We start from the raw sequence: 15,893 nt of genomic DNA, 5'->3' as shown, positions 1-15,893 counted from the left end.
ATACCTGAGAGAAGTCGTGGATGTTTTTTATATTTCACCTAATTTGTGATTTATAAATGACATCCCACTGAAGCCGAGACGATGAGAAAGAGGAAACATTGATATGATCGACTGTCACCAGTTTTCAAAATTACAAAAAACATCCTCTCATGTTACATCATTTTTTTTTTATTACATCGGTACATTTTCTGTATATAATACATCGATTTACACGACATCTTCATTATAAAATTAGAATTATCTGATCAAATTCACATTTGCAAGATTGAAGAGGGGAAAAAAGGGAAGCAGTCAGAATTTAATGTGATTTGGTTCTTTTTGATTAAACCAAGTGAGTTTGTTTAATCTACTCACAGAACAGCTACAACCCGACGCACTGATGCAGTTAAACTGATCAGTCCTTGATGTGAGTCTTTAAAGGACAAATAAGCAGTATTTGGGGGAACTTGCTTTGATAAAACATATTTTATTCTCCAGTTTCTGCAGGAGTACATATAGTTTGGCTTTGATAAAAATAATTTTATTCTCAAGTTACTGCAGGAATACACATCATTTTCCAACCACTTTGATTTGTGGGGATAACAAAAATCGCTGTGTTTGTTGGAACCCACATCAGGAAATAAATGAGCAAAAAGAAAGAAATGGTAACCCAGTAAGAGGCGAAAAAAAGCAGGACATAAGATTACATCAGCCTTTTGATCGATCAGTCTATAATCCTAAATATGAACATATTTCATAAATATACCTGTATTTGTACAGAATGATATTCTTCATAAAGTGTCTACCCACTGTTCATCTACGACTAGTCGTTATGAGTATGCAGTCATTATGAGAAGCCTCGTCTATGGATATATACACAACTGCAATAAATCTGCTTCATCTGAAAGCTTTTCCTCAGTTTATCCTCCCTGAAATCAAAGCTAATGTACATTTGTTTCCCTACAGCAGCACAACAAGGTTCTATGGGTAGTTAGCTTAATGGATTATACTCCTTCAAACTAAGCAGCTACAGGACAGTTTGCATGAACCCCTTCCTTATTTATGTGGAAGACTCATCATGTCACACACCAACCTAGATTACATTTTCCAAGCATGTACTGAAGGCAAATGTGCTGCATGTGGATGATATGTAAAGGAAAAAAACAAGGTGAAGTGAAGGTAAATTACTATAACTGTGACAAAGGAAGTAGTAGCAAGCCAGATGAAGCAAGTCTGCTAATAAAATGAAGAATACTACAAGGCAAACAATATTGTTTCCAAGGCAGTTTTCGATCACGGTCCCTAAGGAAAATGAAAGTTTGGAGTCGATGAAGGGGAAGTGCATTGTTATTCAAATAAAACATTTCCACAACAAAATAGAATATTCATTAAAATTTGTTTCACTGCCCCACCCCAAACCCCTTTCCATTGTCAACAGCAAAGTTTCCTGCTACATGTTCTGAAGCTTAATATTGAACATTTCAAAAAACACAATGTAGCCAGAAAAGGTATTATTCATGGTGTCCCATACCAACAAGGGCCTCGTTATATTAAAGCTACTTAGTGCAACTTAATAATATAATCAATAATAGGACCAACAGTACTACAGTACTGTGCCAGCAGGGCAGAAGTCCTTTTCAGAGATTAAGGACACTTAATAATAAAAATAATACCACTGATTAAATCTAGGCCGGGATAAACAAACATTGTACATCTTATATTAATCTTATTACCAAAGGCCTGGGCTGCTTTACCGACAACCGGCCTCGTGTAGTTATATGCATCACACTACATATAATTTAGCTTAATTCTTATGTGCAAATAGTGTAAGAGAAACAGCGCATTCAGGCAGTCACATGTAAACTCAAGTCACAAATTTCGACATTTTGGAAAATACGTGGGAGTTAACGTTAGATGAGAACATTGACACGACTGTCTAAGATAAGAGTGCCATCAATCTCCTCCTCTAACATCTAACATCTCCACCAGGAAGCCAAAAACTATTGCTTTAAATTTAAGATTTTTATTATTTCCACCTTCATAAAATCAAAAACGTTTCCTGTGTTTCCATTTCAAGTCAGGCTGGGAAAAGGGCATCAGCCAAAGCCTAAAATTATAAACATGAAACAATAATAGTGAAATGAAACTGACATCCTGTAATTCCTAAAATGTGTTTCGATCCTGGTCCTCTGCTTTTCCAACCAAGCTGGCTCATTTGTGTTCAAAACTTTAGATGGAGCACCAGAATGCGCCGGGAATCCTTGTGACTGGATATAATGTGCTTCGTACGACGTCCACTGGCCTTTACTGCTTTTGTGCTGAGCGGGTTCAACAGTGTCGCGCAGTCTCGTGGTGACGTTCAAACCCCTAAAGGGATCACTTATCGTCCCTGTAAGAGACACTGCTTACATTTTATCACATGAACGCTCCAGCAGCGATTCCAGAGGAGCTTCCGCAATCACGACTGCTTTACTAATGTGACCTAAGAGATAAGGTGATGCTGTATAAGACGCTGCAGCGTTAGACTCTTCACAGTCTCTCGTCGCTCCTGCTCCTTCTGCAGCTTCACTTCCTGTGCAAAAAAAAAGACAAGGCTCTCCACGTTCAGTCGACACTGAGGTGGCAGTTTGTTTTGGAGAATCTCAGTTTCACTTTATTCCAATCATCTGTGCCCTCGGTCGTTACCTTGTGCCCACTTTAACTTCCACCACAGTTTAAAACACTTGTAGAGAGGTCTCTCCTGCGTTTGGTCGGCTTTGATGCCAAATTGTCCCTCACAAAGCACAGCAGATGATATCATTTCACTGCACGGTCACTCTTGAGCGCCCTGGATCAGACGACACGCTCTCTCACTGTGTGAAAAAGTCTGTAAATCCTATGAATGAGTCCACCTTCATTTACCCTGGCTGATAACACTGTTCTGTCATGGCATCGTTCCCCCAAAATGAACCCATGACGGCTGCAGTTCCAATCAGGTGTTAAGGTATCTCCGCAACAGTAGTGCTGATCATAAAATGCACTTCACATTATTAGAAATTGCTTCAACACCTTACTTTTCTACACTTCTCTATATGATGAACTTGACGTCGTTCTTGAGGTTGCCGTGGTGGTTGTTGTTGTTGTTGACAACACTGAAGCGGTTGGGGAGGACCCTCATCTTCATGGTTCCGTCGGCACCGCAGGAGAAGATGTGGTTGGTCGGGCCCACCTCGATCTGCATGACGCCTGTGCCGAGGTTCCTGAACAGCGACTGGCGAGCGTGTTCATTTGGGAAGGTGTAGAGCGGACACTGCGTGGCCAGGCTCCAAACCTGGGGAGTCCAGGGAAGAAGGGAAGAAGAAAAGTCAGCTGATAGTCTGTATTTTAAAAGACTAAGTATTATCTGTATAACCAAAGCCTCATATAGGTACAAGAACGCTGTGGTTTATTTTGACTTGTACCACGGCCACTGATAATTCTGATTGGCTGGAAGGTTACACCTACTGTATGACGCAGGTGTTTGCATTAACATGCCCGTTGTTACAACAGTAAGGCTTAGCTAAAAAGCTTTGCGCTAGGGTTATTTGTGTAACCAATAAAATAAGAATTTGAATCTGAATGTTCAACGGCCGGAGGAAGAAAGCAAGGACATCTGAAATTCATGTTAATGCAGTGAAGTTGTTGGTCTGGGAGTGAGAGCGCTACGTAACGTTAGCTCCACTGGAAAGACAGTTCGTATCGTGCAGCAGGATGACGCACTAGTCTATATTCTCGTGGGCTGAGTATGTCCACTTATGTTCAAGATATCAGTAAAACGTCTCTTCTTCTATCCCCGTTTCAAACTTCAGGATTTTAAAACTCCTGACTTGACATCCTTGTGAACCCCCTTCCTGTTTAGCTAGATGTTGCCAAGCAACACAGACAGTGAGAATGCCGAGGCCCGGGAACCAGCTACTGTATATTTCATGATGTTGAAATCAGAAATGCAAAATAAAAAAAGAGTTACATTAGTAAATGAACAACTGGTATTTCTTAATTTGATTACATTTGGCTCTTTGTTGGCCGTTTACAAGCGAGATCATTTTTACGTTCCATGATTGTTGGATTTCACAGAGGCATCACAACCTGGTGGAAAGTACAACTTGTCAGGTAATATCCCTTATAGATCCCACATATACATACACTCATTAAACTATATATTTGTGACCCGTTTTCAAAGATAGGAACCAATGAGCACCCACTGAGAACCATGCTTAGCTCTGAGCATGATTTGATTTGTATTCCCAGCCTGGGAGCTTTATTATTTGATAAGGTAATATAGACTAAAGTCTGTACATATTCGTTAATCTCCCAGTTCCATGGACTCTCATCAAACACTTTAAAAGCTTATAAATATGCAGCACACCCGTGTTAAATTTTCTATCAGCCAATATACAATTAATGACTTCAGATGAGTAACATCACACAGCAGCTTTGGAGTTTTTTTTGTGAGCAATCATCCGGAATGGACGTCATTTGAATTTCAAGCAGAAGTGCTCTGCACCATTTCTTGTAACATCTGTGTGACGCAGCCGCTTCATCCTTGGAGTGACGGCTGTGTGATCTGCGCCAACATATTCAAGTCAAAAAGATAAAAGACCTGCGGTCTGTGGAAATACATTAGCTGAAGACAGTCACATCTCCTGCCTGTTCAGTCAGAACACTTTCCTTTGCCTTTTCCCCCGTGTCACCCCACTTTAACCTCACACTTTAGTCTCCCATCATTCACACTGTTGTCCCGAGCAGGTGGGTAATCACAAGTGTGACATTGGTTTCGATCGACTCTGATGGCGCTCACTGTCTCCATGGATGACAGCAACAGTCATCTGATTGTTGATGTGGAGGAGAGGGTGAGACATTCACACCTGGGTGCCAAACGCCCGGCAGGACCGTTGTGTCAGCTACGGGTTAACTTTGTGCAGAGGAAGTGATCAAAACTGTTTTCATAATCAGAAAGTTTTTAGAATTACTGTTCCCAGTGAAGCTCCCGTATAAAATTTCATATATTTCATTAAAACTATTCATATATTCCCCCGTCTGGAATACACCTGAAAATGACATATTAATTAAATAGAAATGTATTTAATCGCATCAATTAACTTGGGCATGAAAAATGACCGAAGTGAACTCAGTCTAAAATACCTTAATGTTGCCCTCAGATGACCCACTGATGAAGCAGTCCTCAGTCGGATCCACAGCCAGTGCTTTGACCGGTGAGTCGTGGGCCTGGAAGCTCTGGCGCTGGTGCCTGTGGGGAAGCTCCAGGACGCTGATCCAGCCCTTCCTCCCACCTGTGATAAGCAGCTGCTGCCTGGGGGCCATCGAGAGCACGGTAGCACCGGACTCGTGGCAGTAGAAAGCTAGGGAGAGAGAGGATGGGATATCGAGGAGAGCAAGATGGATAAGTCAGAAGGAGCAGGATAGTATTGAGTGAAGCATTAAGACTGGTGGACAGAGACAAGAAGAGACACAATATCTAGGGTTTCGTTCTCTTAATTCTTAATTGTTTGGTCAATAAAATGTCAGAAAAAAGTGAAAAATGCCCATCAGAAGTCCAAGCAGACTTCTTTAAATTCTTTGTTTTGTTCGATCGACAGTCAGTCAAGATATTCAGTTTACTATTACAGAAGACGAAGAAAAACAGCAAATATTCACATTTGAGTGGCTGGAAACATTGATTTTTGGAATCTTTGCTTCAAAAAATAACAATTAGCCTGTCATCAAAATTGTTGTTGATTGCTCAGCTGATTCAAAGTCAAAGAGGCTGTTACAAAAAACTGCATCTTACCGTGCACGAGGCTGTTCGCAGGAGTCACCAGAGTGTCCCACATACACACGTTCCTGTGGAGTCAAAAATTACCAAATTACCATCCTTTCTAACATTGTAATCAAAAGGCATGTCATTATCCCTGCTGGCCACAGAATAGTAGAGCTGAATGGGAAATATTCAGCATTTAATTAGAAGTTCATGGAACAGCGTTTAATTGGGGGGGGGGGCAGTTTTTGAAGACGACTCTCCTTCCAAGTCTCTCGTACCTGTTGTCTGTGGAAAGACCCGCAGTGGCAATGAGGGAGGAGGAGCCCACGAAGACAAAGTCGTGAGCCGTCTTGTTGTGGCACTGCAACGTCTGGCAGAGAGAAACAAAGATGACGCTTAGTAATAGTGACAGTAATAGAGAAGCAGAAGAAGAGTAAACAAAAATGAGAATGACAGGAAGAAAGCGGGAGGACACTACGAAGGTCTGGGCAGACAAAACCAAAAACAAACAGCATATTAATTGGCTCTGTGAGTCTCTTACCAGGTATGGTTTGGGTGCATTCCCGCTTGTGTTGGTCTGCCAGAGACTCAAACCTCCATCAGCATCTACGATACCGAACTACACGAAACATTCAGAGACGTTAAGTTAGCATTATCATTTATTTTACATCAGACAGACAAACAGGCTGTCGGGTGCTCCTCATGTGTGGGAAGCTTCACTCTGGATTGTGCTCAAATTATCTTCCAAAACACGTCAACAGCCTCATAAGTCCAAGCGCCACTTACATAACTAAAAGCAAGTGCTCTGCATGTCCTCTCTTTCCAATTTATTTATTTTTTTTAAAGCATATTTCACTCTTTTGGCCAGAACAAGCGCATAAGATAGCACTGGCACAGGAGAGGCACCATCTGAGAAAATTATTAGCTCGAGGCGAGTGCCTGAGTTCAGAGCAGTTGAATCACTCAGCTGAAGAACAATGTGCGTTGAAGCCAAACTCCCCACTGTGGTTCGTGCCTGAATGGCAAAGTTGTGAGAGCAAGTGTGAAAATGTTGCAGAATCTGACAGGCTCACATCACAATGCAGTCATTTTGTAAAGCTAAGGATAGTTTGACATCTGCATGGCGGCAGTTAACTGTTCAATTGCCTTGTACAGTATGAGTGTGACTTTGTAACCTTGTTTCCCTGGTGGTTGAATCGTATCCTGGTGACTCTGGAGTTGCCTGGACTTCTGAAGCAGATGATCTGCTGAGAGTGACCCCACTCGAACATCCTCACGCTACCATCCTGAGCTCCTGTCAGGTCTGAAAAACACACAAAAAAACATCCATTCGGCAAATTTTCCAGTGCATCTCGATGAGCATTCTGGTCCCAACATGAGGTTTTGGCAATTCTTTGTTTCCCAAAAGCATCCATTTTATAATTGATGATGGAAAGGTTATTTCACACACACTTCCAAAAACTGTTCTTGCGACCTGCTGGGAATTATTCCACCCAAACACCTCGCAACCGAATCCCCGCTCTGCAGTTTGACTGGAAAATACAAGGCTGTAACAAGTAGAGCTCACTCAGCCTTTTCTAAATCAACAGCAGCACTGGGAGCAGAAGAAAGAAAAACTTTGCCACTTGCTAAATATCTATATAAACTTTTTGGGGTGATGTAATCATCCTCCGAAGGCTCTTTTTAGCATGAGATATACGATGTCTCTAAAGCACCTTTAAGATGCGGCTTCTCTTCTGTTACACTGACAGACATCAGAGTTGTACTTACAGTAAGGCAGTGTGGGATGGGAGGTCATTCTTCTCACATTGTTGATATTTCTCTTGATCATCTGGGAGAAGAAAAGTGAAGAGGAGGAGGAGGAGATGATTTTTAGTAAGCCAACATTAGTAGAAAACAATGCAGAACTTCATTATGATAAACAGTACTTCTTTACAACAAGGACAAACTGCTAAGAGTTAAACAATATTACACTATCTTACAGCCCTTTTCACACATAGAACACCAGCTCATTGCCAGCTTCCTCCATCTGCTAAAGTAATGGCTTTTTTTGGGTGTCTTTTAGGTAAATATTATGGCTTCATTCAGACATGACAGGACTTTTCCAGGAAAAGCCACACGATGAAGTTTAATTTGCTGGATATTCAGAGGACTGTTGTCACAGTCAATCTACTGATAAACTTTCTCATCAACTTCCTCATTTATTAGAGAATTCTTCTGCATATTTAATAAAGTCTGACTGTACCAAAACATAGAATGACAAGACATGAAGTTGGGACTCTTATTTAATTCCCATTTTCTCATATACTGTATGTAACGTGTTTTTGTGGATATTCATAATATCATTCATGCAGCTGCCATGGTGAGGAATGCTCCCTTCAAATTACGGTATTCCCATTTGAATACTGTTCCCCGTACTGTTGCCCTACATGGTTAGGGAACGGGTGTAGGTTAGCTGTCGCAGAGATAACTGGTTGGGGTTAGGGTAAGGCTTGGGCGTTGGTCTAGGTAAGTGGAAAACACAAATCAATAGAGAAATGGACTTCAACACAACACCAATCTGATTAATTTTGTGGTTGTGGCTTTGAGGCTTTTATTTTTAAACCTCTTTTGCCGAAGAAAACTGGAGTGGTGTATGACATCACGTGACCCTGGACAAGAGACTGAATGAACAGACGACATCAGCTGTCCGTAAACATCAGAACAAAACGAGGAAGGTCGACAAAGATCAAGGACACCATTCACATCTGATGCCAGAGACCAGAGATATGATCCATCACCGCATATGACCACCAGTTATCACATGACCGTTGTTCCATACCTAAAAGTGGCTAATTCACACGGTTTATGAAACAGATTGTATTGTCTTGAGATAATAATTGAGAGATACACTTGCACTTGCATTGCTCTTAAGGTGAACAAGACGTGTGTTTTATCTCTCTGTGTCTATTTAAGATTGTTGTGCTGAAGCCTTTACGTTAATGTGACTGCATTCAATTCAGGCTCAAGCCATAGAAATGTTACTGGGTCTGATTTAGTAAGACTGTCATTATCTTTTATGTAAAAATAAAAAGTGCATTAATGTTTACATAACAAGGTGTGTGTCTGAAAGGGGCTCATCTGTAGATAAAAGCCACTTAAAAAGGTCAGAATTCTAATCTTAATCATTATGCCAAAGTACATATTTAATGCTGCCTAAATGGATGGCTGTTCAACCATCATATAGAATAAATTGTCTTAATATAGTGAAGCTCAGTTAGTGTTTTCTGTCCCGTATTATGACTGGTGGCCCAGAGAGACAGACATTAACAGCAATGTCTGCCAAGGATTTTATTTATTATTGTCTCTTAATGTATTCTGCTCCAACCTTGAGCACACTGCCTGGTTGGTAAAATAATTTCGATGCAGAGTGGCTCTTTCTGTCCAGCCTGCATATCAAGAGCAATGAGCGTGCTGCTTAATATCAACAAACATGACTCACAGCTACTCGATTCAAAGACACTGCTACCACCACAATCAAATCCATCTCCCTCCCCACTGCTACCGCCAAGTTTCTCTGCTCAGTAAAAATGGATTTCACAGACTTTTCCAGCATGAAAAATGATAGCGGTCTGGGCCTGGTGTCTCACAAGCTGTAGCAGTCAGCAACATCTTTGCTCCTTTGTAAGTCAATGAGGGAAGCTAATGTTAGCAGCCATGACGCTTTTGGCAAACTGAGCCCCGACAAAGATGAATTATTAATTAAAGTCATTTAAACTGCTTTGAGGATTTTGCTTTGAGTACAAAGAAGGGCAGATCCAGAGCAACAGACAACATCAATTAATTCCAGAAAAGCAGTGAAGAGTACTGTACACTGAAGCCGTGGCAATCATCAGTATGCCGTCTTTTTCGAGGTTTAGCTGAACAACAAACTGTGTTTACTTGACTTTGCAGCTGACCCCGATTGTCTGAAGCATATTGCCAAAGTTTACATTAATTTCCAAACTTCAAGACAAGAACTCTCTGGGATGTAGCACTTAGATAATCCAGTTAACAGTTAGCCAGCTTCAGTTTTTGATTATTTTATAATCTTTATGTAGTTTCCAAAAGTGACTGTAAAACATTTAGAGATGCTCTAACATCTGAGACTTGGCTACTGAACAGCAATCTTTTTTTAATGCAAAAAACAACTTCACTCATTAGTCTTTTCAACATGACAACCTTGCAGCATTGCACAACAATATGGGTCAGAGGGGAAAGGAAGGGGGGGGGGGGGTTGAAATGTGAGTGGGTGAATGTAAAAGGAGTGAAAAGCTGGAGAGGTGAATGAATGGTGAACGCGAGAGAAGAAGCATGAGGGAAAATGTAAAAGGAGTGGACCTGAAGGGATGAGGGGAGGGGATTCAAGTTATTGTACATTCATGATTGAACAGTATATCACTGCGGTGCCTCACTGCTTTCACTTTTGAAAAATAAAAAAGTATTTTAAAAAAGTAAAAATAAAAAAACTAAACTAAACCTTTAAATGAAACAGTGGCTTCCAAAAGGGTAGGAAACCGAAAAATTAGGGCTGCAACTAACAATTATTTTCGATAATTATCGATAAATGTGACGATGTTGTTTCACTTAATCAAATCATCATTTGATCTATAATATAATAAAATGTCAGATCATAGTGAAAACAACTTTAATAAAGGCCAGGGTGACGTCTTTAAAATGCTTTTTTTTGTCCACAGTCCAAATACAAAAATACTCAGCTTATGATCATATTAGACAAAGAAAGGCAGCAAATTTGTATGCAAAGTTGTATGCTTTAGAAAACAGTTGCCCGCTATAAAAAGTATAAGTAATTTGCAGTTAATGGCCAAAAACATGCAAAACAACTCGCACGGCCCTTCAATCCAATACAGAGATCAGGAAAATAACTTGATAAAGCAGGAGAGGAGGGGCCAAGGTAATATTATCACATACAAATTCAGGTCTAGAGCTCACCACAGATGCACCCCGGCCCGTCTGCACTCCACCCAGCCACGGCATGTTGATGGGTGTGCCGGGGCTACTGTGAGTGTACGGCGTGGTGCCGTGGAGAGCGGCAAAGTCGTCACGTGCGTGGACCACCAGGAAGTCATCACCCCCAACACTACAGAGAGAATAATAATGAGGTCTAAAATGTACTTTGATCTTAAAGAGAAGACTGATATCAAAGTAATCTCTGTGCGTTCAGATCAGAGATAGATCCGAGACATGTTTAGCAGGAAACACTTGATGACAATTTCATAAAGCAAGGTAAGACTAATAATAGTTAGAAGAAGAAAATAAAAAAATTCAGCCAAATCTCTGCCAGCCTTATCTAAGAATTCGAAGAGTGTTGTTTATAGAGAAACTACAACAGAGTAGGGACAATGATAACACATACCGACAAAAAGAAACCCTGTTCTGATAATATCTCTTACAAGAGCAGCCACGCACAAATAAATATAGATTATGCAGCACATCCACACATAGACACATAATACAGATGCATATACACCACCTACACGATCATTACTAAGCCAATCACATTGTCCCACACCCACACTCATATTACCTCTGTTGGTATGAGGGTGAAAAGGTGACTTGATGTTACTCTCTGATTAATGCTAATTTTGTCAGCTATTTTTTTTTAAGTCTTAGTCCTGTGTCAAGTTTTATTTGACTAAAATTCTGGGCATTTTCGTCTCATTTTAATCAAAGAAAATTAACTATTTCAGTATAGTTTTAGTCGATGAACTGTTGACATTTTTAGTCATCAGATTATATTGAACATATCAGTCAATCTAGTCCAGCCAAAACCAATATCAATAGCTTAAAAAATGTCTTTTTGTGGTGAGCCTTAGTGTGTCTCTTCAGGATTGTGGTATTCTTACTGGCTATTTTACAGCCACATTGCTTCCCTTTTGATAAAGCAATGCATTTGTTTTGTTTTTCTCAGCCTCATTGTAACAAAAATGGGCCCAAATAATCACCTCTTTTCTTTCTCCTAAGCCCTGTTGTTGTCATTGCTAACTTTAACTTGTTTTCTGTAAAATAGCTGATGTAAGTTACTTCACGTCCTCCTGACTGTGCTCATTGTGTGCTGCCGGTGTAGTCTTGATATGGTGCAACCTCTTTTTCCTGTTTTCGTCAACAATATTGCATGTTGATATAGTCACAGGTAAGTGTTTAATGACATCTGGTCATCGTCTCGACATGGAGAGGAAGGTTGTTGACAGACATATTTAGTCATCATTTTCGTTAACACTACTCTGGATGAACCCTCACAGCCGTTGGCCTCAACAGGTACAGTATTCACACGCAAACACACACACATATTACTCTCTTACCCTTTGACTTCGGCATCATCATCATCGATCCACGTCAAGATCTGTGTGGCCAAAATGGATGACACATCCAACTCCTGAATGTCATGGGTGGAGGCCATGACTAAACAGTTACGATTTGCCTGAGAGACAGACAGATGGGAAATGGGGAAAGGGGGAGCCGGGGGACAGCGTGGATAAGGGTACGGAAAACAGGGTGAGGGCTTAATGTATGTGCAAAATTTGCGAAAGTCCACAAAACTTTTTCCAACTCATTCTGCCTGTGGTCACAAAACCATCGAACTTTTTGCTTTTAATGACGACCCAAGGTACACCATCCTTTGATAGTTGAGAAGAAGCCAGCACCACCGCTTCCCTTTAAATAAATAGCTACATTCATGCAAGAGTATCACAGTGTGAACCTCTTCCTATATCAGACAAAGAAAACACGAGCGCAACAACATCAAAGGTGCTATAGTGTAGGAGTTGTGCCACCGGCAAAACAATTTGAGATTTGTTTTGAATTACGTGCTCTGAATTTGAAGGTGCATTGGTCAAAGTGAAGCTATGACTTTTACGTTTTTTTTATTCTGTTTGAATGCACCACAGTTTAAAACTTCAAATCCAGAATACAAAACGTTGATTTTATTTGGCAGGTGGCATTGTTACATTGTTACATTATGCACAGTTTTTGTCACTTGAGGAAATACAACACTGGCATATTATCACCTGATGAAGTTGAAATGACAAACGTGTTAGCAAACAGTTTCTTATTTACACATCAAGCAGGCATGGGGCAGCATTAACATTTATTTTATACCTATTAGTCCAATATTCTCTCTCCTTTTAGCTCTGTTTTTGGTCTCCACCAACTCCTGGGGGAAATATCTGGCTCTTTAGCTACTACATGCTCCAATGTGTTCAAAAGCTAGTTGCTAACTTTGTCTGTCTGCTGTCAGCTGCTGGGCAGGTACTGTACAGTGGGCTTTATGAGAGCTGGAAAAGACGTTGATGAGAGAAGTAACGCAGAACCAAAACAGTAAAGCTGAGCTAAGAAACGCTAAAATACGCGTTAGAGCTTCGGAGGGATGCAGAGTTGATAATTGTTCTGTGGGTTTGTCGCTACAAGCAACCCCTTTCAAAAATGACAATTTGATATACTGTTAATATTAAAATATTGATTAGAGAGCTTTAAATTGTTTTCAAAGAAAATCTCTGCAGGTGAGATTCATAGAGTGTGTTTTACAGTAAACGGCTCACACAGACAAGACACTTAAATAAAGCAGTTTTTTTGTTTGCAGTTTTCCAATAACTACAACTAAGGTTTGAATATGTGTGAAGGCATGTCTATGTATTTAATGTGTTCCCAGTAACCGAGAAAAAAACTAATATAACTTTAATACAGAGATTACCGCACTGGCTTTCATAGTACTGATTACTAAACAAATTGAATCACACATTATTCTGGAGTTGGACATTGTGAGAGTGTGAGGTTTAAATAAAAAGATAATCCAATGAAGTCCTTACTTAAAAACACACTATGCTTTTCTCATAGTATATAGTGTTGCAGTGACATCTGTGTGAGAGAGTACCTTGTTGATGGCGAAGGCTGTGATGATGTCAGATTCCTTGTGGATGATGCGTGCTTTTCCTCCGGGGCAGCCCTGATGTGACTCAGTCTGCACAGACGAAAAAACAAACAGACACAAATCATCACCGTGGAGATTCAATCATTACAGTTGGAAACGTTGGAAAACATTTCCTGCAGACAAATAAAAGCCATAACTTCAGAGACATTTCTTTTCATGCTACAGAACCAATGACCCGACAAGATCCATGGGGGGGGGGGGTGATGAATGAAGAGTCAAATTTATCGTAGAAGATAACAGAGCTGATGTTGTAAGCCTACTCTTTGTTTTCTACACTATATAATAAGTGCACTTTATGTTTACGTGTTTGTTTGTTGTGCCTTTCGAGGTTAGGAGAGGACATGTGAGGTGCATCAGGACACAGCACACATAACTGGGTTAGCGCCATTAGATAGCACGAGCACAACAACCCTTGAGCAATGAGCACAAGCACACACTGTACCACGGAGATCCTATGGGATGTATGCAGAGTAGGCTATACTGTAGACTGTAGCTCTGCATATTGTACAGAGATGGTACATTTCGATGCCAAAGTTGGTCAAAACGAGACAGGCATCCTTTGAGCATAAGATTGAATTAAAGTTTTTACTGCTTTTATTCAAGGGGAAAAGACCACGTCTTTTTCTGTCAGATGGAATAAAGTAAAACTTGCAGAAATCTAAATATGGTGGTTTGCCATTTTCGCCGAGCACATAATCCCTGTGGGACGCAGATTCACTGCGACAGTGTTGGGCCCATTAATCAGAAGCTATTCAGCTTCATAGCTTGTCCTCTGAGAGACTGGGTTAATTAACACTGAGCCAAATGGAGTAGCTACAACGTGGCAGCTTGCACAGTGAGAGCCACACGATTAGAAAACCTCTATGAAGCATCAGCGTACAGTGCAATTTAAGATTTATGGTTCACATTCACATTAATATTTAGACAGCTTAATGTAAGATTAATATCCAACACTGACAGGAACATACAGAGTTCATGGCCCGGAAAATACACAAACTGTAATTCTGTCAAGATCACAATTTTTATGTTTCTTAGATTTTATGTGACAGGCCACATTTACTATTCTACTGTAGGAGGCAAATACATGGCACATGATGGTGATGTCCCATATCTAATCAATGGTGCACTTTGTACCACCCACATACAGTATGGTGAAGTGAAGTATGTGTCAAAAGGTTTCACAATATCTGTGCAGAGCAAAGGAGTGTTTTCTCATTGATTTTGACAAATCAGAAGTATTGTTGTTAATTAAAACATCACATATTTTTGTGAACATGCAACAAAAACTCACATAAAACAATGCCATTTTCTGCTGCAGGCTGGTTCTTGGAAACTTAGATTTATTATTCAGAGTTACGAGAGAGCAGGGACGCATGATTAATCATATAAAAATCTCAATTACAGTTTTAGCTTCCACAATTAACCAAACATGACTTTGGTGTGATAATGACACCATTAGAGCGATGCTCCGGTCTATGCTGTAAAGCGCACTGGCAAACGGTGTGACCAATCATTCATTTCTGAAACCACTATGAAGTCCCTTTCGTCAGTTGTGACCAAATTCATCTGGAAGTATTTTCTGCAGTCTTCATGTCACAATCAATTTTTTTTAATGATATACTACAAAAACAAGCAAATGGCATGGTTTTATCTATAAAACATTCCATTTTCAGGATTATAATCTCCCAGACTTTTAACACAGAAATGTCTCTCCCACCCCGAGGACTGGGCATTGTTTGATATTTTTCAAATATCAGTGCTACTGTATACTTCACTGAATATAAACACGCACTTCTAAAAACAAGAACTTTAGTCATCTTAAAAATTATTCTAAATAATTTGAAATAATTTTGAATAGGATCTAATTAAATCATTTAGAGGCAATTTTGGTTCTTGACATTTTTCAGTACTTGTTGCCATGGACACAGTTTAGCCAGTACGGAGAGTTGGTACCCAGCCCACCCCACCCCAACCCAAGTCACAATTTATCTGAAGCAGCAGTACCTGATGGTTTCCTGTCTCCTCCATCCCTGAACATTTCATATTGTCAGTCTGGTCCTCACCCGACTTTAATGATTGGGGAAGCAGCACACACGCACGCACAAAACACACACACACAACATACAACAACAACCAGTGATCCATGCAGTCAAAACACACACAGAAACTGAA

The 15,893-nt window shown here is 40.3% G+C and overlaps 1 protein-coding gene across 1 annotated transcript in view; it reads right to left on the bottom strand.

Annotated features, from left to right (window-relative positions):
- Positions 1-2,533: 2,533 nt before the first annotated feature.
- The window catches only part of LOC139283777 (dmX-like protein 1), a 46,441-nt gene continuing 33,081 nt past the window's right edge, over positions 2,534-15,893 (bottom strand). Inside the window, exons 42-52 of the mRNA XM_070903814.1 lie at positions 15,726-15,788; positions 13,665-13,751; positions 12,097-12,215; positions 10,727-10,874; positions 7,526-7,586; positions 6,931-7,058; positions 6,297-6,374; positions 6,034-6,125; positions 5,786-5,838; positions 5,140-5,357; positions 2,534-3,289 (exon numbers count right to left, since the gene is read on the bottom strand). Coding sequence (XP_070759915.1) covers positions 3,047-3,289; positions 5,140-5,357; positions 5,786-5,838; positions 6,034-6,125; positions 6,297-6,374; positions 6,931-7,058; positions 7,526-7,586; positions 10,727-10,874; positions 12,097-12,215; positions 13,665-13,751; positions 15,726-15,788 — 1,290 coding nt within the window. The 3' untranslated portion in view covers positions 2,534-3,046. The remainder of the gene's footprint in view (positions 3,290-5,139; positions 5,358-5,785; positions 5,839-6,033; positions 6,126-6,296; positions 6,375-6,930; positions 7,059-7,525; positions 7,587-10,726; positions 10,875-12,096; positions 12,216-13,664; positions 13,752-15,725; positions 15,789-15,893) is intronic.

Source organism: Enoplosus armatus, chromosome 4 (assembly GCF_043641665.1).
Source record: "Enoplosus armatus isolate fEnoArm2 chromosome 4, fEnoArm2.hap1, whole genome shotgun sequence".
Lineage (NCBI taxonomy): Eukaryota > Metazoa > Chordata > Actinopteri > Centrarchiformes > Enoplosidae > Enoplosus > Enoplosus armatus.
The sequence above is the reverse complement of the archived record's forward strand: the minus strand, read 5'-3'. Positions and strand labels throughout refer to the sequence as shown.